The sequence below is a fragment of the Telmatherina bonti genome (genome assembly GCF_933228915.1).
Source record: "Telmatherina bonti genome assembly, chromosome: 9".
Classification (NCBI taxonomy): Eukaryota; Metazoa; Chordata; class Actinopteri; order Atheriniformes; family Telmatherinidae; genus Telmatherina; species Telmatherina bonti.
The window spans coordinates 34976760-35001142 of record NC_136627.1 but is presented as its reverse complement, the minus strand read 5'-3'; the positions used below and the strand labels follow the sequence as shown (position 1 = coordinate 35001142).

The window sequence follows — 24383 nt, the reverse complement described above, 5'->3', positions numbered from 1 at the left end:
GCAGCTCAGGATGGGGGATTGGATGGAAGTCATGACTCGATGCATTCAGTTGGTTTCTATTATAGGATATGTATGAATTGGCTGGAAATGATGTGTATGTTGAGTCGTGTATGTAAAGTGCCCTGTGACAACATTGTTGTGAAGTGGCGCTATACAAATAAAGTTGAATTGAATCATGACATCCCTAATTTGAACAATGTAAAATTCAACACATTCCTACAGAACAGGATACAGGAGACATTGAGAGTCTAGTTCGACCTCTTTTAGGAAAATTCCCCCGAAATCTCTGTATGGATGAAAAAAAAAAATGAGCGACAGGAACAGGACGTAAAAAGCAGAAGCTGGGATTTGCTTACATGCAGTTGCGTGCAGCGAGGTCTCTGTGGATGAAGTTCTTGCTGCTGAGGTATTCCATCCCTCGGGCAATGTCGGTCATGAACTTCACCAGCATTTGGGACGGGAGGTACTGCAGGTCAGCACAGAGGGAACAGGCTTTGTTTAGCATCGCTTTCAGCTGAGATTTACTTTCTGCACAGCAGAGGGCATCAGAGTCCATCTTTTTAAGGACATCTGACCAGTCTGAAGAGATTTTCCAGACACTAACCAACCCTCCTGTGGGAACAATTGTACTCGGTGCTGTTGTGTGTTTTTTTCTAAGTTGGCTGGCTTGGTGCGGATTGCGACATTCTGTATAGATCTTGCTCTGATTAGAGTTTGTGTTTCTCAACACAGCTCTCCAGTGACTTACTGCGTAGACCACAGCTCAGCTCCAAAAAACACTTCATCCATTTACAAATATAAGTGTACAAAAGTAACTCACACTCATCTTGTGTTGTGATGATTTCAGAGTGTGTTTCCTGCCAAAAAGGTGTGGGTGGAGGATTGATAAACACTTTACATCTATGCTGAACTTTGGATGCTGTTTTGCTGACAGACAATTGTGTGAACTTATGAATCCCAAACCAATTAAGTTGTAAACGTGTGTGTGTGTGTGTGTGTGTGTGTGTGTGTGTGTGAGCAGAAGTGAGTTGCTGACTAACCACAGGACAGTCTCCAAGTCTGGAGTAGAGCAGATAGCTATGCAGATCTCCATGCTTCATGTAGGGCAGGATGACCACAGGGGACGGGTAACCTTCGCTCTCCACAGTCTGCAGGCACACACCTACAAAAACACGTCTGTTTAACGTACAACACACACAACTCATGACTCGATTTGCTAGTTTTGTTAGAATGTCGGTTCACATTGCCTCATATCTAAACCATTTATTGTATTTATTAATGGAAACTGATCTGATCTGATTGGCCCGACAGGAGGGGTTTGCGGTAATTCATAAGAGATTAAATCCACACAATCATGTAAATGTTCATCATCTCTTACACATTGTTTTCCTCAAGGACACCTGATCATGTCACTGAGGAGAGCATAGATCGATAAGGCTGACTGACTGCAGTCTCAGAGTTTACAGCGTTTGTGTTGTTGTTCAGCCACTATTAAAATCCATGTTTCCCTCAGATTACACAACTAGATTAATAAGAATGAAAGGAATCCAGTCAGTATTAATTATCCCAAATGTAGCTTCCACCTGGAAGGTGTGTTAATATTCATGGCAAAAGCAGATGTTATCATGTGTATGTGTGTTCTGCAGATACAGCTACATAGTTTACAGCAAAGCATCAATAAGCTGATTTTATGGCAAAAAAAACCCAACAACAACAAACAGTCAAGAGGAGGAATTGGGTTCAAGATGAGAAAGGGAGAGGACTGAAAAGGAGGAAATATCTTCCGAGCAGCGTGAAGACATAAAACCAGCAAATGACTAAGTCTGAGAGGAAGAGGAGGAGGAAATGGAAGCAAAGTCCAAAAGAGCTAAAAAGAGCAGAAGGCTTCAGATGTCAAAAAGACTTTTTGATAGGAATTAAAGTATACATCAGTTTTAAACCAGACTAAGAACCAAAGACTAAGAACTGGCAAGCAGAATTTTCTGGAGTTAAATGGTCAGGCTCGTGTGAACGTCCTCTTTTGTGTCACTCAGTTGCCACTATATGGTCGAAAGTACAGCTCTACTTCAGGGAAGTAACTTATCCTTGTGTAAAGGAGGAATGAAACACTAGTCAGGTTCCCATTTACAAGCAAAAATAAATCGGAAGCAATCTTTAACGAAAAAAAAAGAAATGAAAGTCAGAAAATTTCCTTGAAATAAATAAATCATAATTCTCTGAAGCCGGCTGAAGCAGCTTTGATGTCTTCCCACTTGTCTCTGTCCAAGTTGGAGGGATGAAAAGAAGCTGCACTAAAAAGTGTTTGCAGCAAAGTTTTCTGAAATCCTTGTTATCCTGATCTACACTCTGTGTTGTTCTCCACAGAGAGGTAAATATTCCCAGACCTGTGACAAGCAGCTAAGTCCTGACTCACCCAGAAGCCTCATGACGTTGGGGTGGTCGAACTCCTTCATGCAGGCGGCCTCACGCAGAAAGTCCTCCATCTCGGAGCGCGTGCAGATGGCGACTGCAGAGGAGATGAGTCATGTGGTCAGACTACTTCGTTTGGCTCACACAGTGTGAATCCTAGTCATCCAAACGTGACATGTTAGACTTTATTTTAACACTTTAAAATCAGAAATGGGCAGAAGTCACAAGGGGGGGCGGTGCAGTTTTTCCCTGAATCCCACTGAGTCAACTTTACTTTGAGGCTACGGCGAAGTGGGGTCAACTTTTCCTTCTGCCAACAAGCCGAGTCTTTGTCTGTTTTCTGATCAAAACACAAGATGTTTGCCATGACCACTTGTTAATTTTTGACTGGAGGAGCTTCCCATCAAGTAGCCTGTGTTCCGATGATGAAGGGATTCATTGTGGGGAACGCCGAGGGCTTCGACTATCTACTCACTTTTCATCGTCTTCACAGCAACTTTGAGAACAGACTCCTCCTGAGTCAGCAGTCCCTCCATCACAGAGCCAAACTCCCCTGAAGACAGAACAAAACAGAATCCGTTAAAAGTCTCAACTTCAGATGAGAATAAAGATAAGGATCCTTCCTTCTTACGGAGATAACATTACCTTCTCCGAGGGTCTTTCCAAGCGTCAGTTTATGTCTGTCCACCATCACGTCTTGCAGCTTCTGCTTCAGCTCATCACTGATACCCAGGCTGTTCACTAAAGACATGGAAAATAAAAACTTTAAATGCTGTTTAAACCAGTTTTATAAACCAGAGAAAAGCAGCTTTCTGGACCAAGCAGCACGATTTAGTTAAAAAAACCACAACAAATGGTTTAAAATGCAACAAACATGTAGATAAAAACAGAAACTGAACAAAAACACTCCAAAATCTCTAAATGAATTAAAATTGTGTCAATCTGTTTTCAATGCAAAGTAGAATCAATAAGATATCAGAGAGTATAATAAAAAATATTTCAGGTTAAATGGAAAGCTTTAGTTCCAACAAGACTAAAGTACACATAATAATAATACATTTCTTCCACCTAAATTTTACTCCTAGTAACATAAACAACAGACCAGATGTTGAAACCAAGATATTTTATCTTTTAATGGAAAATATGAGATGATTTGTTGCAGCAACACGTCTAAAAAGTTGGAACAGGAGCGACATGATTGCAAAGTAACTCTTATAAAACCAGAAACAGCGTTTCAGTTCATTAGCTACATGTCAGTAAATAATCAAGTTAAAGGAGCATTTCAGAGAGGCAGAGTCTCTCAAATGGGAGCAGAGCTTCTCCCATCTGAGACAACTATAGTGAAAATGCTCCTCAACATAAAATCCTGGCGACTTTGAAGATTCCAGCATTTACAATAAATAGCAAGTTCCCAACAACCCAGTTGTTAGAAGAAAAGGACGTGCTAACGATGCTAAGCAACGATGCTAAGCAACGATGCTTAGCAACGATGCTTAGCAACGATGCTTAGCAACGATGCTTAGCAACGATGCTAAGCATCGTTCTGGAGCAACTTTAAACAAATAACATCATGTGAGATTAAAACTAGAGAAAAAAGTAATGATAACATAAAACCTAAACCAGTCCTCTTTGGTGGGATTATCTGAAAACCAACCCGCCTGCCCCCCCTTTTTTCCAGGTGGAGCTCCAATTCCCGGTCAGAGGATTTAAGCTGTTCTACTTTTTTCCTTTGCTGGCTGTCAGAGCAGACAGACAGCGCTACAGATGTGACCTCTGTTTTCACATCTGGGTCCGGACGTGACAAGGCAACAGCACACTGAGAGTAACCCCTCCAGCTGCTGCAGGGCCCTGAATCGGCCTCGTGCTGAACAGAAATGCTCTGTCAGGACCTTTTCAGACACAAGCTGGCGTGACGAGCAGAAAAAGCTCCAGGATTTGACTCTGTCCTGAGAACTGGCCAAAACTTCTGGTCAAGATCAGCGTAAATGCCGCCCAAATCCTTCCAATCTAACCCCTTCCTTTTCTCCAAGTGTGCTTTGCATCGTTCAGAGTACACATTATCTCCTCATCTGCTTCTCATGGCTCCTCTTATTTCACTTCCTGAAGATGTATTCTCTCAGCAGTTTTGCTTTTCCCCTGGCCTCTTTGTGGCTCCAGCAAGCTGAGCCTTGCACATGAGGACCATACAAATACTATGTGCACACCAGGGACGATGTCAGGGCTTGAATTTGAGTCAGCTGTGTGTAATCTGAGTGTGTATGCTGTGTTTACAGGTTTGGATTTTTGTCTTTAATCGTGCAGACTCACACAAGCGGCTGGTGGGTGAGCGGCACTGAAAGCAGAACATCTCCATGAAGTGGAAGGTCTGACTCCCATTTTACTTCCTAAAGGTAAAATCACCTCTTCCCTCCAGCTGCAAGAGTCGCTCCACGATGTACCAGTATCTCCTTTTCAACATCTTCAGACTCTCCCATGCTATCATGTGTCACCATTATTCACCTGACTGCACAGGGAAATTTATGACTGCACATCTAGGAGATGTAGCTCTTTAAAAAGGTTGCGTTGTAAAAATGTGGATTATGTCAGCCAGCTGAGCACTCCGTCTGTGATCGCAGCTGCAGAGTGAATTAAATCTTAGCTGTTTGTGTTCTTTCGCTTTGATCAACCAAAAAAGCTGAGGATGTGATTTCTGTGTGGAAACACGGAGAACAGAGCTGTCATTGTCTGTCATTAGAGGCTCTTTGCTGAACCGGCGCCTCGGGATGAGGGAAGGAATCTTCCTCTGAGGACAGAAGCAGGTTTAGACATGCTACTGAAGGTATCTCTTCCTGCTGGAGGGACAGTTGCTGCGAATGCAGAGCATCGACTTTCTGACAAGCACGCAGGGGCAGACAGGAACTTACAGGTGGCTTCTGTTGTCCTGCGGCTGTAGGTGCGGCGAGCACGATACCGGACGACCAGTTCACCGCTCTCCATCATGGGTTCGAATGCCTCCCTGTCAACGCGTCAGACAAATCAGAAAACAAGCATTTTATTGCATTTGTCTCAAAATATCCACACATGTAAGGCAAGTAGGTCAAGAAGCTGAAAATAATTAAACTTTTTTGGTTTGGCTCAGCTGCTGAAGTCCCTCCCTTTCCACCCACGAGGAGGACAAACAGCCTACGCACCCAAAGCGCGTCTCCTTGCGCCGCAGCTTGGCCACGTAAACAGCCATGAGCACAGCGATGGCCACAGCACCGGCAATGGCCATCACCACGTACCACCAGTGCCAGGAAAAGGCTGGGGGCGAGGACGGATCTGAGAGACGGGGTGGGGACAGAGACACGGTTTTAGATGTTTGGAGACTTTTAGGCAGGAAAACCAGCAGTGAATTGGCTTTTGGTAATGGTGTGTATGAAAAGTGTGTATGAAAAGAAGCAGACCTCTGACTTAGATCGACACTATTTATTAGGATGAATGCTTCTTAAATACTATTGAATAAAAAAGAAAGAAAAACCTCATTCCATTAGTAGTTGTTAATGTATCAAGATATGATAAAAAAAATAAAGGTTAACAGGTTTTTACTCTAAAGTTAGAGAGCAAAGCAGATTTTATTATTTATTTAATAAAAAATAATCCAAAGTAATAAGCTGTGTATGATGATAAAATAAATGAAAAGAAGCAGGTTTATTGATCAGACCATGTAAGACTCAGAAAACCTGAACAAATCATTAACATCTCAGACTCTCCAGGTTTTGGTTAGCAGGTTAAAAGTAAAGTTTATGACACTTTTGGCGTGTTTGGAAAGGTTGCAGGTTGACTAAGCTGCACCTGAACACACCACAAGGCTTCTGGGACGATGTTGGACAGACCAGACCAACGTGAAGACAATTGGTCAGAATTAATAGCTGTGTTTAGAAATAGACCTAAATCTACCAGATCCTCACAAACACGTAAAACCTGTCCAGCACACTGGTGTAGGGATGATGGGTTTACAGGGTTTGTTCTGCAGCTACAGGACACAAGCACCTTGCTGAGTGGACCATGAACTACCAACGTATTTATAATGTTAACTCTGATTTTATGACACCTTTTCTCCTATTGGGTCAAAATCACCTTATCTATCATTTAAAGCATTGAAAGCCTCTGGTCTGCTAATCGCTGGGAAAGACTGCAGCTTCCTCACAACCCTGAACTGGACTAAGGCTGTCCAGACTGGATGGATGGATATATAGAATAAATTATGAATCAATAATTTGTTGCATCTTTACTCTGACATGAATGGATGTGAAATAAAGTTTACAGCATTACACAACCCCAATTATTTACACACAATTTAATGAATAAAACTATCGTGAAAACAAAAGATTTGATTTTAGGTTAAAATGACCCCAAAGGTCAAAAGTCCAACATGTCTGACAGCAGCTGGCTGAAGTCAAGCAGCTTAATCAAGCAGTAGACTTTGCTTTTCTTCATTTGTGTTAAATATAAAATCATACACAGTAATATGTCAGCAGATGACGTTCATCTGAGGTGGATTTCACCTCACTTCCAGACCTGGTGGAAACCAGATCATCATTTTACATCCTGATAAATAAAACTTTAGAGTTTAAAGATGTACTTCCTATTACACATGGCTGTACATGTGCAACACTTCTGGGGGTGAAATTAGTTTCATTTTTTCAAATTAATGTCCTAAATATAAAAATAACTCTAACAACATGCTCTTTAACACCAAAAGCAGGATTTATTACTGTCCAGTCACTCGTCTACATCATCGCTTTCCCACACAAGCTGCTGCTGAACAATCCCAGCACTCAGCTACCCCAACTTTCCCTCTTCAGCTCTTTTTTCCTGCGTTTCTTCTTGTTGTCTGGCTCTATTAAACAAAGCAAACAGAGATGCTACACTGCCTCTGTCTATTATAAATATTTATGATGTGTCTCCCCTCCTGAACCCATCTCCCCCCATCCTCTCTCTCTCTCTCTCTCTCATGTCTTAAAGTTTTCTCTTCCTTCCCTTTTCTCTTTTGAAAGGACAGGATGGAGCTATCGCTGAGGAAAGCTGTGACACAAAGTGAAAAGGAGAAGTTCTCAGCCATGAGCTCACTTCCACGGTGTTATTTTGTGTCACTCTCAGCGTGGTGTGGTTGGATTGTTCGTGCACTTTTAGCCATTACTCACCTGCAGATTTACTGGCTGCTGTGGAATAAAGGAAAAAAGAGTTTATGTCAATATTTGTTATGTAAATGACAAAAAACCTTTTCTTTTTTTATTCCATAATAATAAAAATAAGGCAACTGAATGTCTTGTTCTGAAATTGAAGAAGCTCTGTGTGGCTTCGGTTCTGATCAAAACGAGACAAATTTGTTTGAAATTCTTTTAAACTAGTCTTTTTTTTTAATTCCGTTTTCCCTCAAACTTGCTTTTCTTTATATTTACTCACCAAAAGGAGTAAGTACCAGAGTCTGTGGGAGGGTCCAGGGCCCCTGACCTGCTCCTGTATAGGCACAAACTCGATAGGACACGTTGGACATGGGGACAGACAGATTGAGAGACAGCTCAGTGTCCAGTCCAGCATCAACAAAAACCTGTCAGGAAAAGAAAAGAGTGGGAGCATCAGTGTCAAAACTTCATGAACAGAAAAATTAGCACTGAAAGACATAAAACGCCTCACACCTTCACTTTATGCTCAACATCAGCGCATATAGCTGCTTAAAGTGAGCTGTGCTTCCACCAGACAAGGCTCAAAACTCAGCTTTAGCCCAGGTTAGGATCTTTGGACCGGCTCTACGTAACCCTTTATAAGGCCATGCCCGAGCGAGGAGTGAGCTGAAAGGAGCCCGGATTCGACCCAAATGTGTGTGTTATCAGGGCTGTGTTTGGCTTTTTACTTCTGCCAAAGAGGCGATGTGGTTGGAACAGTTCGTTTGTTCCTCTGCCAAGAAAAAGCTGTGATTGTTGGCATTTGTTTGTCTGCTTGTTGGCAGGATTAGAGAAAGTTTAACCAGATGTGGGACAAGACCCAACTTAAAGCTGATTCATGTCGATCCAGATCAGACTGTTTCTAAGAACCCTGTTTGTGGAGGAAACACAAAGACGGCAGGCACTGACCGGCTGGGCCGAAGGAAAGCTGTACTCCACCATGTAGCCCTGAAGTTCTCCATTCAGCTTCCCAGGAGGCTCCTCCCACTTCACCAGCACCTCGGTCCCGTTTGCGTTAGCAATCAGGTGAACAGGTGGATTCTCTGGAACTGGAACACAGAGGAGAAAACGACTCAGAAAGGTTTCATACAGCTGCAGTTTCATTTGCAGCAAAGCACTGAGGATGTGACGCTGCACAAGTCCAACGGATGAGACCGAAGGCTCGGTGGACCGAGGTCAGCCAGGCAGGTGTTGTTCCTTCAGCTTACGGCGTAGAACTGCAACATCTGGAGGAGGAAGAATGTGGTTCCTGCAGTTCGGATGTAAAGAAACAGCATCTGAGGGACGGACGAGGACGCTCTGCAGACATCGTCCTCTCCCTGAATCAGACGGAAACCTTATCACACCTCTTCATTTCATTCTTTTTTTTAACTCATCCTTTCTTTCCTGGCAGCAGAGAGAGAACGAAGCTGAATAACGTGCCAGAAACGGTGTGAGGAATTTCTACATGTGTAGCAGAAAATTCCAGGAAACCTTCTTCCCAAGTAGAAGGCAGGGCTTACTTTCTTTGTTTGCATTCGAGTTGGACTTTCCTTCTCTGTATTAGTAGGCTCTAAATGCCATACAAACTAGCTGGACACCCACACACAACCACACTAATGTACACACACACACACACACACACACACAAACGTATGAGCCTGGAGAAACAGGGCCCAGCCTACAGTATGGATGATGTTATCAGGAAACGTTTGGCGGCTGATTGTTTCCACATGTGCTCCCTGTTCTGTCTGCCAGCGGCAATGAAAACAACCTCCAAGTCAAGTTCCTTCCAGCAGCTCGGCTCCACCTATGCTCCGCTTTGAGTCCTTCTCCACCTCTTTGTTTTACACCAGCTCTCCTTTTCTCCCCATCTCATCCATCTTCCTCCCCCCATCTGCTATCCAGCACCACTCCGTCTCTTTCCAGCCAAGTTTCCTCCTCCCTCTCAGTAACGTCCCTCTCTTTTTCATTCAGCACTGAAGACAGTTTCATTAATGCAGGCAGACTTGTGTTTCACCTGCTTTTGGCTGCTACGATTAAAAACCAAAAACTTGGACATATTAAAGTTTATCATCTTTATAATAAAACCCAGGAATGTGGAGTCTGTTCCACCTGAGGGAAAACAAAGTAACGTATTTCAGATCACATCTGAATGCCATCAACAATGTCGCAACTCCTAAAGGTATCTGACTGGTTTTAACTCTTCAGTTCTTCCGTCTCTGCTTGCAAACAGACACTCCAGCTGACATTTCTGCAGCGATGAAAGCAAAGAGGGTTAGATGTGACTCGTCGTCATGACTCCCTTCCATCAGGATCCAGACCGAAGTGATGGAAGAGGAGTTTACCGTCCCGCTGAACCGCTTCATGTGTTCATCTTCTGGAAAGATGCTTTGGAGTTATTTCAAGGAACAGAATAGATATGTAAATATCATCTCATTGCAGCTTCAGGATCTACAGGGTGACAGGGGTCGCCTCACTTCCTCTCCCACCAACCAGCCCCCCCCCGGCTTTCCGTCTCCCTCTGCTCTGTCCTCCGGGGAGAACAGTGGGCTTTGGGAAAATGGTAAAAATCTGTGTTTTTTTTTAAAGCGCCCCCTTCTCATTTCCCTGCTTTTCCATCCATTCCTTCCCAACTCCCACCATAAAGCCACTTTTTTGAAGTTTATTTTTCCCACAGTGCCTTGCTGCGTGTTCTGGAAACATGTCATCCTAGGTCATAAAAAAAAGGAGCAAAGGAATGACTGGATTGAGAGAAAATGTGACTGGCGGTGCTGGAAATAACTTTATCTTGCAGGATTTGAGGGATCAAAAGATTAGCACGAGAACATGAGTGCAAGTTAGCCCAGCTCGCTGAAACGCTATGGATGAAAAATAGAGCAAAAAAAAAAAAAAAAAAGGAAAAAAGTGTTGGCAGGAGCGGACTCCGTCATAAATTGAACAATGTAAAAACGAAGGAAGAGACGGGGCAGCAGCAAATGGGGATGTCAGCATGGGGCTAACACATGTCCAACACGGAGCAGCATATTTCTGCATGATTTATTTAAGAGGAAGAAAGAAAAGAGGAACTTAAGACTCGAGTTCCAAACTTTACGGACATTTCTTCAGTATGCAGCACAGAAAACACAACGCAGATGTAGAAAACTAACCTGCAGCCAGTTTCTCTCTCATTCCTCTTTCACCGTTTAACATTCAAAGCAAAAAAACTCGATTATAGAGGGTTAGGTATGTAAGTAGCATTGTTAATGGTTATTATAGAATAAATAGTTGTTCTGGGGGGAAACAAAGTCCGAGGAGGAAACACAAAGCAACTACGGTGGTGTAAATCCAGGAGGAATTACTTGTATCTCCGGGAAAATCTGGGACAGAAACGTGCTGATCAGTCGGATGACCTGATGCAGCTGGAATAACGGGTTCTAATATTTACCAGGTGGCATTTGGAGTGAAAGTGTAACTTATTTTAGCATCAGTGGTATTTTTTCATTGTTTCCATCTATGTTTCCTCAACAGTGGTGAGTTGTGTTTGGAGTGTGAAGTCAGATTTGGAGTCTCCAGGTGGAGAAATCACCTGGGATGCCCCCAGTTTAGGAAGTTAAAAGAAACTAAGCTGCTCCTGCAGCACTGGATTTTATCTGCCGAGACATCATTCCCAACATTTTATTATGATTCCAGAGACAAACAGAAGTAATTTATCCCTAACAAACCAAAATCAACAAACCAACAGTGTCTTTAACCATTTTATTATTGAGTAATTTAGTAAGAATCCTTAAAGAGGGAAATTATCAAACCTGTGAATTTTTTTCCTAAAAAAATGCAAAGATTGTTGCATTCTTTACGATGGAGAAGTGAAACTTCTAAATCTTGTCCATAACCAGCATCTCAATGAGTTCTACTTCTCCTTTTTAACTTTTCTGTTTATGAGAAAATGGGAAATGCTTTGCTGGAGAGTTTTCACATCATAGCCTGCTTCCATTACGGAAAGCCCCCGTCATCCCATCTGTGGCATCTCTCCTCTCAGTATACACTATTTCCATCCTATTTATCCAGGAGAGGAGACAGCATGAGCTGGCATGGAAAATCCCACCTCCATTCAAAGTCAAACACACAGCAGCCCAACATTACAGCCTGGACACAGTCCTGTGATCCTAAATGAAGCCTTTCAGGAGAATTTAACGTCCACCCTCCCTTCCCAAAACCTCCGCCTCTTCTGCCTCTCCTATACCAGTCAGCCCTCTGCCTCAACAGTTTACATACTGGGTTCACAGAGGACCAGTCACTTGCATCTGGTATCCTTCAGGAACACAGACTGAGTAGAGGAAGGACTAGTATGATTAATGCACGGTGGTAAACTGATTCTCCGACTCCTAGTTATCACGCTGTTGATCAGTTCGTCTTGACTCACGCTGAATTAAGTGGAAATGCAGGTTTAGTGTTGCAGAAGTCAGCTATTGTTCTGCTGAAGGCTTAAAAAGCACCAGAACACAGCTGCAGTGTTTCAGCATAGCCTGGGTCAAACCATGAAGTGTTTTATATCAAATCTCTGGTTTAAAGTCACAACTTTCTCCTCAGACCTGGATTATTTGGTTGATAAACCAGTGAATGATCTGAGCAGAACGCCACCATTCAGGCTCCTTCAGCAGATCCAACATGTCCATGAAATTCAACCAGTTTCCATCTGAGACTCTAGATTTATAGCACAGCTTCATTCTGCTGTTTAAAAACTAAGTGTTTTTGTGCATCTTGTATAAAACTGACCCCTGACATGGATCATAACAGCATAAAATGTGGCACCTGCTAGTTTGCTCTGAAGCTTCTGTTCTGGTTACAGGACACAATGGGAGGAGCTTTGGACTTAGAGCTGAGCCAGATAACACAACCCTGACCTTGACACACTTCTACACACTCACACACACATCCAGGGTGAAAACAAACATCTCTGCACTTGGAAGACTCACCTCCTTCTTTGGTGTGCATCTCCACCCAGGGTGACCAGTCTGAGGGACCCTGGCTGCTATGACAGGCCACCCGGACTGCATAGACGCTGTAGGGCTCCAGGTCGCCGATGAGGTGGCTGGCTGGCGGGATGTTCACGTTCTGGTTGTGGATCATCTCGTCTGGGCCTGCTGGGAGGGGCTGTCCGGATTTTTTAGCCTGGAGCGTCCAGATGACAAACAAAGATGTGTTACAACCTTTTGTTGGGAGAAAGTTTATCTGTTTCATTACTTTGTGACACAAACAGGAAGAGGATGCTGGACTTTCAGTGGAAACAACAGAAGATTTAGTTTCTTAACTAAAGAGGGAAAGAAATTAAACTGATGGATGAAATAAGTCAAACACAGTGACTTTAATCTTCACACCAGTAATGAAAGGAGTATTTCTGCAACCTAAAGGGGGATTTGAACACTTTTGGAGTCATTATACAGATTTGTTAAGATGTGTAAATACCAGTATTTATGTTAACAATGAAAGTAAATGAAGATGGCACACAATATGAACATGACCTCTGAAAGTCTGATATAAGTTAAGCAGAGGTTTCAGTGTGGACAATCTGCACTAAAACCCAGAAAAATTAGATAGAAAGGTTTCCAAAAGGCCATTTTGGCATAACTAGGCACCATCGGTTGTAAAAGTCCCCCAATCCAGGGACCTCAGGTTGCATAAGATAAATAAAAGAAAGAAAAAAAAAACACGTCTAAAGAAGACACGTACTCTTCTTTTTTATTCTAATGTCATATCATAAGCCTCCTTGCATATTTACCTAAGTCATATCTTAAGGTTTTAGAGGCAATGATGCATGATCAAACAGCAAACATTAGGAGAGTATGGTTGAAAATATATCTGATTTTAGCCAAAATATGGGTTATGATGTAATATGTAAAACCTCTGAAGTGAAAGAGTGATGGCTGAATGACTGAATATCATCAAATATTAATTGAATTCATAGAAAAAGCTTTAAAATTCGTGCTTTGTATGTAAAGGTAAAAGCTATTCCTATCCACGTAAACCACACACATTGCTTCTCTCTGTTTCCACTTTTAAACAAGGTCCGAACGTGACCCAGTCTCAGTAAGGTGCACAGAAAGCAGAAATCATCAAGCAAAAAAATCAGAGAAAACCTGCTGTATCTGCAAACTCTCTGTGGTAAACATGCTTAAAGAGGAACACACAGCAGGGAACATTCATCACTGCAGCGATCTCAAACCACATTAAAGTTGCTGCTGTAGACCATTGTTCAGCTGCACTGCTCATTATCAAACAGCTCCTGCAGGCTTCAGGCTGCAGCTGACAGAGCTGGAAACATATATAACCATCCTATAAACTAAACACACACATAAACAGATTACGCCTGCTTAGCGCTCTGATTTTAAGTCCTGTGCATTCAGGAGGTCGCATACAGCGTCTGGGTGGATGTGTTTTCCTCCGGCCGTGTGTCAGGTGGTGTGATTCCAATAAATAGGAAGTTGTGAATTAGTAGCATATGAATGTGTGTGTTTGTAAGAGACAGCGAATGAAAAACAGTCTGAATGAATCACCATCCAGCCTGAAAAGCCACCGTGTCTAAAGGACTGGTGGAAGTCAGCCCTGAGTCACACTTCAGCGTGCATTCCTCTTCTATCACTCAGACCCAAAATACCTGTTCTCCCTGCCCTTTCCTGTTTTCATTAACCGACTTACTCCATGTTTCTCTTTTATCCTCTCTTTCTTTTCTTTTTCCATTCACCTCTTGTTCATGCCTTCAACTGGCAGCACAGTAAAGCCTTTCTTCTCTCTACATCGCAGCCCTTTTCACGTCTCTCCTTGCTACACAATGAACCGTTAAATTCAGATTTTTGCCCCATTCTGCTGGAGCAGGCCTCTTGTCTTGTTCCCCTGTGGGGAGCAGAGGGGAGGGGGGGCCCAGGAGCAGCAAAAGGCATGAGGGTCAGCTTTATTAGAACCAGACGTTTAAGGGTGGTGCAGCACAGCTCCCTTCTCCAGGAGAAAATGTTCCTCCACTCAGCAATGAGCTATAACAGCAACAAAGTGGGATTGTGGCAGAGACACTAGGAGAGGGAGTGGTGCTACACAAGATTAGTCCAGGAGGCCACTTTCCCAGAGTGAAACCTGATCTACTGGTGCAAGAATAAAGCAGGGAGGGGAAGAGGATGAGTTGAGCAAAGAAAAGAAAAGCATGCTCTCTTTTCTTTAAAACGAGCTTTGCAGAAGGCGAAGCTGTGGTGTTCAGAATCAGTCCTGCAAACAGAGAGGGAATGAACGGTCGAACGTCCGTGCAGGTCGAACTGTTTGTAGTGATTTTCCCAAACTGACGATTCCTCATTTATCTCATGTTGTCTCACCTGGACGGAGCAGTGGGTGATCGGGTAGTCGCCTCCAAAACCAGGAAGCCAAGATAAGCGGAGTGTGGTGTGGGTGATTTCCACAGCGTGCACCTTTTGAGGCTGAGATGGAAGAACTGATAGAAAGGCAAGGAAAAAACATGAGTTATCAAAAAACAAGCAAGACCAGCTAAAGAGGGATTAAGTGCTAGGCTATCACCTACCTGTGATGGTACCAGGTCCAGAGGTGGCCACACCCTTGCCGTTATGGGCCTCACAAGAGAAGGTGCTGGTTCTGTTCAGGCCTGGAGAGAAAAACGATACACTCAGGTGTCAAGTTGAATGTTTCAGGTCTTTTCTAATGAAAAAATCCAACTCAGCATGCTAAGCTTGACTCAACGTTGACATGAGAAACCTGAGAAAGTTCTAACTGGTGTTAGCATGAGGTGGAGCAGCACATCGGTAACAGTTTCCATCACGTTGCATCATCTCTCCATCAACACTTTCATCATAAGTTAGCAGGTGTGGAGTAATATGGCAGCACATTTTACAGAGGGCTGATTTTTCATAAAACAAACATCTTTCTGCTATGTTTGATCAGTTTGACCAGCAGCAGCGACCTTTTAAAGGTGACACTGTGCTTCATAATATATTAGCCATCAGTTTGACATCTTTCATTTTGCAGCTCAGCCAGAATAAGGGCACAACATGTGAAGTTTTCAGCTTATAATGTCGTGCAAACATTTCCAATCCTTTCATGCTTTGTGAAAATGAGGCAACTCGATTCTCTTAGGAGACTGAATCAAGCTGTGTTTCTTAGATCTAATGCAAAAGTTGAATATGATCATTATGAAAGGTCGTGATTTGAGGATTTATGAATCAAAACATCCAAATAAGAATGAAAAGCAGTTGTTATTCTAAGACTAATTTTCTATGTAAAACTCAGATTTTAGACAGTCAGCAGGCCAGAACCTGCTTAAAAAATAAAAAAATATTCACTTAAATCAAAGTTGGTCACCAATAGTAGTATCTCGGGTCTAAAAATGCAGCATTTTGGTGTTGATAATGGAAAATATGTCTAGCTTGGAAAACAAAGAGGGTGGTCGCACTGAGGTGTAAAAGGTTAAGCTTGTGCCTTCAAAAGCCTGGGGTGCCTCTGAGGGGGACAACACTGTGACTCACTGATTTTCAACAGAGAATGAATCCTCTCACAAAGTGACTCACAGCGTGCTCACACACTTGAATCATTCCACAACACAACACAGACTTACACACACTCTCTGAAACATGTGACATTCAAGTTTTATCACTGTTATCTAACACCCCAACGTTGTCAATCGGCCACAAACAGACAGAATCGCGCAGTGTGTCTTCCTGCGCCAATCGCACCATGCCTCCATTGTGTTGCGGCCGGAAAAAGAACAGGGGGTACGATCTTCGCCGGGTGATGTGAGGGGTTGTGACAGAGGAAAAAGATGAGGGAGGGAAGGGTGAGAGATGACCACTAGCTGTGTCTGCAAATTAACCATGCAGATTGCGCCACATGTTCATCCGTCTCCTTCCTTCCCAATCAGCAAACCGCAAAACAATATCTCTTACAAGTTGAAAATGTCATTTCATCATAAAAAAGCTCATGATCGTCACAGTATTGACCAACTGGGTTAAGGTTAGCTGGAAATGACAGACCATCAGCACATGGTCCATTAACTAAAAAGTCTAAAAGATTGCTCCATTTCTGGCAGCTTACATGTTTAGAATTAAACTGGGTGGTTTAGCAGAAGAGGTTTTAATGCTTTAATAAAAAATGCCTTTCCCTATAATACTGTACACTGCAGCAGCCCTCATCAACTTCTGTTTCAAACACTTTGGTTAAGCTATTGCCACTGTAACTCAGTTAATTCCTTCAAAAGTGGCAGATAACAAGGCAGCTGCTCAGTTGTTGTTTGTGTCAAACTAGCTAATAAGTTATGGTTAACTAGCCCCTAAGCCAGGGCCACTTAACCACTAAACTATGACAAACTAACAACTGTTATGTCAAACTAGCCACCTAGCAATGTCAAACTACAGACTAAATGGTAAAAACTAGCTATATAGTTTTGTCAGGCTAGCCACTAAGTTGTTTCAAACTGGCTAATAAGTTATGGTTAACTAGCCACTAAGCTATGGCCAATTAACCATTAACTAAGCCCAACTAACAACTGTTATGTCAAACTAGCCACCTAGCTATGTCAAACTACCCACTAAATGGCAAAAACTAGCTATATAGTTTTGTCAGGCTAGCTACTAAGTTGTGTCAAACTAGCTAATAAGTAATGGCTAACTAGCCACTAAGCTATGGCCAAATAACCACTAATCTATGACAAACTAACAACTGTTAAGTCAAACTAGCCACCTAGATATGTCAAACTACCCTCTAAATGGTAAAAACTAGCTATTTAGTTTTGTCAGGCTAGCCACTACGTTGTGTCAAACTACCTTATAAGCTATATCAGGTTAGCCACTAAGCTACAGTTAAACAACCACTGGCAAGCTATTGCAAACCAGCTAAGCCATCAAACTAGCTACTAAGTCATTTTAAACTAGCCTCTAGCTATGTCAAAATAATTACAAAACTGAGTCAAACTTGTAACTAGCTATGTCAAAATATTCGATAAATATGCCAATAATTTTTAAAGGGACGCAGTAAAGGATGTGTTTTGGCTATGAATATAATGTTTCATGCAGTTTATGTATGTATACAAATATATGAGATGTAAAAAAAAAAAAACAATGTCTTTAAATCTTAGTGTGCTTTCTTTATATAGTTTGTTCATACAGCTGATGAAATACTGGATTAAAGGTTACAGATTGTATGCATACCAGTATATTTATGATATAATTAATTTCACTGATGGCATTTAAAGGTTAAAAATTTTAGAACAGGTATTGTTTCTCAGTTATTTTGATTGCACATGCAGATATTTGGCTTGAAGCAATCAAGTATCATATAGTTGAATGTTTCATTCCTGACTGAAACTGCAAGTATACATATTAAAACTGCTGACTTTAGCAACACATTTATTGTTAAACCTTATTTTACTTCCCCTTAAAAAGTACACAATACAACATTATTCAATGAAATGTGGATCTTTGCTTTCCCAAAGCTCTAAAAAAGCATAAAGGTTGTGTGCCATAAGAGTTCAGGCTGCTGTCTGGAATTCTCCTCATGCCATTTCTCGTTATGGGGTTCTTGAATATTTTTGACTTGCTTCAAACTGTGGTTTACCAGAGCAGCTGTCCATTCCAAAGATATGAGTGTTAGTTACCATCAGACGGGTCCTGGTCAACACCAGGCTGCCTGGTCTGATGAGTCAAACTACACCCCTCAGTCAAATTCTGCCGCCTACTCCTCTCTTCCTTCGTCTGACTCCACTTGTCCTCCTTTACACATGGCTGCTATTTGGAAAGCTGCTGTGGGTTGCATTCAAGCAGAAACAGAGGCCTTCTCCTTTCTCTCCTGTCTTTTTATCTTTGTGTGCCCTCTGCACATAATTTTTCCCTCTCTTGTTTGTTGCTCTGTTTTTACCCACATAACCACAAAGAACATCCTCAGTGGATCCACTGGCATGGCGCCAAGCAGGCTTTCTCAGGGGAGGGCTGTTAGCCGGTGTTTTTGTCCAAGCCAAGAAAGAAAGATCAGGAAGTCTGTGAAACACAGCTGATAGATGCTGTATAGTGTTTGAAGCAGGTTGTTCTAACAAGCCCAAATCAAATAAATTAGAGTTGGCATCCTCTAACTTGTTAGTATGTTTAATTGCTTTCTGATTCCTGCTTTTCAGTTTTTTGACTGATTGTCGTTAAAACTTTATACGTGATTTGGTGAATACTGTTTTCACATTTTATGGGCAATAGAAATAGATTTACATTCCCACACTTTCCGTTCCATGTCCGAGGAATTTCCAAGTTCCTACCAGAGAACCTCATCAACCTCAACGTCATGTCTGCCCTTGGCATAAGTGAAGGGTGATGACAGCTGTTGTAATATAAAGTTTACTACTATTCTGTCTTTTTCTGTGTTGTTACAACCTGGTTTGTGGGTCAAATCACTGAATGGGTATCAGTACGATCAGTTCTCTTATAGTTAATGGAGGAAAACCATGAACAAGTATCTCCTTGTTTTGGTGCAAATCAGCTCAAAGCGTGAGTTGGCTATAAATCCTACCTGTGAGGTTTAGCGTAGAGGGTGACAGAGCCACGGGGTCCTGCAGGGAGTTGAGCGGAGCACCATCCTGCAACCAGATGACCATGACGGGTTCTGGAGGTCCGTGGGCCACACAGCTCAGGCTCAAAGAGACATTAGCCACAACAGACATGTGCTGTGGCTCCACAGAGAAATGAGGAAGGCCTGAGAAAGAATGAGCTGAGTCAGGTCTCCAATCTTCACCAACCCAGATATACCCACTGTCATCAGATGAACCCACCTTCTAGCTGAATGCTCCCCTCCTTGGATGAAACGTTGTGACTTTCTGATAACACAGCACACTTATAGAAGCCCATGTCGGGCAGCTGGACATTCTCGATTCTGTTACATAAAGAGATTTTATTGAAATGATGGAGAAATGACAGGTTAAATTGATGAAACTGAGACAAAAACTAAATGCTACAACAGGGTGATGAACAACTTAAGCTTTTAAGCCAGTTGGGATCCCTGCATCTCATTCAGTTTTACAGATTGCTGCTTCTTACCTGAGCGTGCTCTTGATAGTCCAGCTATTTAAGCCAGTGAAAAGTTGGAGCTGGTTGGTGTCTGCATACTGGAGGGGCACACCGTCTCTGAGCCAGACAACATCGAGGGGGTCCGCGTCCTCATCCCCTGAACCCGTCAGAGTGCAGTGCAGAGTAACAGGTTTGCCCAGCGAGGAGATGACTGCAGACGGACTCAGTTCAAACTCCAAATCTGTCATAAGAAAAAATAAAATGAAATTTAAAGACTTTTTTCTTTCAGTGGGGGAAGTTGTCTGTGTGTGGCCAGGAGGTTAAAACATAGAAAGCTTCTTCAGCAATTTTACAGATTTAACTAAAAACTCATGTTCTGAGCAAAAGTCTTGAGACTCCTCTCATTTCTTTATGATTTGAAAAGAAAATGGAAAAACATGCGGAAGTCCATAAAACTCAGTTCCCCCTTCATCCACTAGGGGCTTCAAAACAGAGTGAATCCCCATAGACTCCCATGTTGAAAAGACCAACTTCACAGCAGAAATAAACATGTTTACAGCCTGGTACTAAAATCCATTTTAGGTTTATAGGTCAGGTTTACCTTCATGACAACTGTGGGGGGAGTGAATTTTTTTCTAAGTCGCCTGTTTAAAAGTAATTTAATCTTGAAGTTCTGCATATTTAGGGGCGTGTCCTTTTGATTGACAGGTACCCAATCTCCCGCTTCAAGTAAGAAGAACGTAGAACAACCGCGGTTTTTAGCCGGTTAACAGCGTGACTTAGCCCACTCGATGCCAATCATCCATCATGACGCTCACAGCCCCCTCTCAGCTCCACCTTTTTGCCCATATTTGTATTTTCCTGGTGAGACGACACGCATGACCCTGCCAAGATGGTGATGGTAGGAACCGCCCACCGAGCTTCAATTCAGCTCTTCAGAAACCTACGGGGGACGTCACAGAGGCTCCGCCCATCTTTTTATATACAGTCTATGGGTCTGAGCACTTCTGCTTCTATCTTCAACAGTCTGAACCTTCCTTAGAGAAGTTTTCCAGTTTTTCAGGAACAGTTTTCCACAGTTATACACTGTACCTGAAGGACTTCCCAAAACTCTTCTTTGGATATTTCTGTCTTTTGGTCTGTTCTCTGTCCAGATGATCCTCTACTTCAATAATGATGAGGTCCAGGTCCTGGAGAGGATCTATCCGTCTTTCAGACCTGTTGAGGTCCAGGTCCTGGGGAGGATTCATCCTTCCATCAGGTCTGCTGCCACTGATCTTCAGTCCAGTTCTTGTATCATGCGACACACCTCAAACCTTTCCCTTCCTTAAGAACAGCTTCTTGACAGCCATGTTTCCATGGAAACCATTTCAGCCAACAGCAGATAGCTCAACTGAAAGTTCTTCATCTCTTATAGGTCCTGATGGTCTGCAGTAGAGATGGCTTTTTTGTCCTGACATTTCTTCACGTGTAATTTTTTGTAGATGAAACTTCTGTCTTTGCAACAAACAACATTTTCAAAACAAAGTCAGAAAGCAAGTTCTCATTTTCCAAATAGGTTAGTTTAGAATCGATGCTCCTTTATGTGACTCGAGAAAAGCAGCAAATGTTGCCTCACAAACTAGAACCAGGAGATTAATGAAAAACTTAACCGGTTAATTAATAACCATGATGATTGTTGACTTATCAGCTAATGAACTGATCATTTTAAACACCAAAATTCTTCTTTTTAAAATTGATTTACACTGAACACGTGTGATTTCACTATCAGAGTGATATGAGAGGAACGAGTCAGCCAAGTTGACCCCACTGATGTTAGCCCTGAATGAGAGCGCATATCTGCAGCTCCTGATAGTGGAGCTGACCTGGGAACCACAGCGCCGATACCAGGACAAAGGCCTCTTGTTGGGTGTGTGTGTGTGTGTGTGTGTGTGTGTGTGTGTGTGTGGAGGAGGGGGGGGGGGGGGGGGGGGGGGGGGGTCTGTTGCTCCTCAGAGACCATCAGAGAAGGGAGAGTTCACCACAAGCTATACAAAATCCAGCTTTTCCTGCAGGTTTTCGGCCAAAACGACCATGAAACATTGAGACCATGAGACGTCAAAAATATCGGTGTGGAAACGTCTGTGGCTGCTTCGTCTTCTCCTCATAATCCAAACATTCAACTAAAATGAGAGATTTCTGATTGTACCAAAGACATCTACAGATCTTGGACTTATTTTTCTTTGCAGAATAAAGAGAAAAGTTTGGATGAAACATGAATTTTTAGCACTGCACAAGCTTCGGTTTCAGGACATAAATAGCTTTGTGGTCCTTCTTCTCACTGCGTGTTGCCTGGAGAGATTTTCTCAAGGCTGTCAAGCAGTCCTCGGAGTCTGTCTCGCTCTAACCTTCAACCTTTGACCTCTCACTGTCATACGAAAGGATTCAGTCTGAGCCAATCTCGTTAATCAGGCAGAGAGCTCGTTGCTTGTTCAGCTCATTGCATGTTGTGATTTTGATGCATGTGTAATACACTACAAAAACACAGACACATAAAGCATGGCATCCTAAAAGCTGGATGTGGGAGTGGGTTCTAAATGAAAGGACACTCCCATCCCTTTGCCGCCTCTCTGCTTCTGGGAACTTTTTGGCATCAGAAGTCATTCCTCCCTTTATTTTTAGGCTTGGCTGAACACTTTCAGCAGACTGTGTGACCCTGACTTTGTGTTTTTTTCAGTGCCACGCTGGACAAAAACAGCCCTACTTCTTATTCTCTGTATCTTCTTTTTGCTTTCATGTAATCTTACGAGCCTCCCGATAGAGCCGTCCACAGACATGCCACGGTGTGTGTCTTTGTGTGTGTGGCCCGTCTCCAGTGATTTATTTGTACTTAACTACTCCATCTCCTCCCTTTTGTCCCGTAACTTCCCCTGAAGTCCCACATTTTTTATCATGAACCTTTTCTTTTTGCCCTGCCTCTGCACTCCCACTCTGTTCTGATGAAAATGCTCTGATGTTAAAAGTCTTACTAACGTGCACACATACCAAAAATACCACACCGCGGAGGCAGTTGTCCTCCTCTTACTGCCTGCTTAATCTTTTTGGCTTTTTCACATTATTCCACCCCTCCATTCACTGCCGCGCCTTTGCTCTTTCCTCCTTTTCATACCATTCTCTGGATTCATCACAACACATTTTACCACCTCCCCTCCAGTCCAAACGCTTTCTCCCCCACTCCCCCCACCATCCATCATTTCACTGCTTGATGCCTCAGAGCAGCTCTGACTCACAAACCAAAGCATCCCTCTCAGCCCCTCGCTCTTCACAGAAACCCTTAAATCTAAATATGAAGTGAGAGATGAAGGAAAATGCTCCTTTCACCCTGTTTTCTGTTTGTTTTGGTCAACTACGTCTGGAGACCACGGTGATCAAAACACACGAGATGACAGGTGGAGGCCCACGTTTTCATCTCCTGGCTGCAGATGTTAGTCGCAGATATTTTTAACTGTTTTCACACCAGACTGTTTCCTACAGACAGCCGACTTCCACTTCCCTGCAGTAGGCTGTCTGCAGCTCTGCTGCTTCTCACATCCCAGCACAATTTCCTTCCCACTTTCTCAAATCTCATTGCTCTGTGGAAATGAGGGGATCCTGGTTTGATACCTGGGTTGGATGAGTTCCCAGGAAGGAGGAAAGATAAAACATGGCTTCATGCACCTGATTCCTCTGCAGCCCTCTGGGTGGATCAATGAAACTTATTTTAACTTGTTTGGAACCATTTTTCCTTGTTGCTGTAAATTCCTTCTTGTTTGCCAGATGTTTGGCGCCGCTGCAGATGTGGTTCCTCTCACCACCCCAAAGCAAATTATTTTAACGACTTAACAGCAAAAAGCTGACTGAGCTAATTGCTGATTAGTGTGTTTTTACCAAACATCAGCCTGGATGAGGAGCTGCTTACCTGACAGCTGTCCGGCGCCTGCTGGCTTCCAAGGCGCAAACATCACAGTAATGACCAGAAAAGACCTCACGGCGTCCATGGCTCCTCTGCGCGGCTCACCTGCGGTCAGCTTGAAAACAAACTCCATCACCGCATCCCAGCAGCTCAGGAGGGGGTGAAAAAGCGTCGTGAGCTCCAAAACTTTGGCTCTGAAGTGTGATCATCCACAGCTGGGGGCCAGAGAAAAGCAGAGCCCGACGTTTCGGTTCCCGTTTTCTGAGAAGACAAAGTGCGCTGCGTAAAAGTTGCTACTTTCTGCTCCTTCACGCTGTTTGGCGACTCCACAGCAAAAGTTTACTTCCCACAAACAAAACAACAACAAAAGCGGCACGAATCTCTACTTCCGCGGCAGAACTAGTCCAAACACAGGTCTATTTGTAGCAACGCGGAGTATTTTTAAACCTTTCCTTCTGTCTGCCGTCCAGAGCTCCTCTCCTGCCCACCGGTTCCCTTCTCCCCCCTTCTCCCCCTTCAAACACGATCGAAATTCCTCAACTCAAGTTCTTTCCACCCTCCTCCTCCTCCTCCTCCTCCTCCTTCATCCACACTCCCTCCTTTTGCCAAGGTTGTGAGAAACCTTTTGGCATGCTGATTGTCTCAACACAATCCTTTATTCTTGCTTTAATTATACACAGCAGTTGTAAAAGTTCAGCAGATCAATAGTTCCTCCCCAGTGAAGCCTGATCAATCCCAGACAACGTGACAGATGACACTAAAACCTGGCAGGATAAATACTAACAAACAAGACAAAAAGGCCAAAACATGAACGATAATTCGACATAAAAGTACAAGGAAATACTTTTCAGGTATTTTTATAGAGTG

At 43.0% G+C, this 24383-nt stretch overlaps 1 protein-coding gene across 1 annotated transcript in view; it reads right to left on the bottom strand.

The window, feature by feature from the left end:
* Positions 1-24001, bottom strand: part of axl (AXL receptor tyrosine kinase) — a 29201-nt gene extending 5200 nt beyond the window's left edge. Inside the window, 17 exon segments of the mRNA XM_079246568.1 lie at positions 357-466; positions 1041-1162; positions 2414-2506; positions 2885-2962; positions 3055-3150; positions 5313-5404; positions 5580-5709; positions 7575-7592; positions 7837-7981; positions 8505-8644; positions 12530-12725; positions 14912-15027; positions 15115-15195; positions 19092-19274; positions 19351-19451; positions 19616-19826; positions 23523-24001. Coding sequence (XP_079102694.1) covers positions 357-466; positions 1041-1162; positions 2414-2506; positions 2885-2962; positions 3055-3150; positions 5313-5404; positions 5580-5709; positions 7575-7592; positions 7837-7981; positions 8505-8644; positions 12530-12725; positions 14912-15027; positions 15115-15195; positions 19092-19274; positions 19351-19451; positions 19616-19826; positions 23523-23649 — 2039 coding nt within the window. The 5' untranslated portion in view covers positions 23650-24001.
* Between the last annotated feature and the right edge of the window lie 382 nt (positions 24002-24383).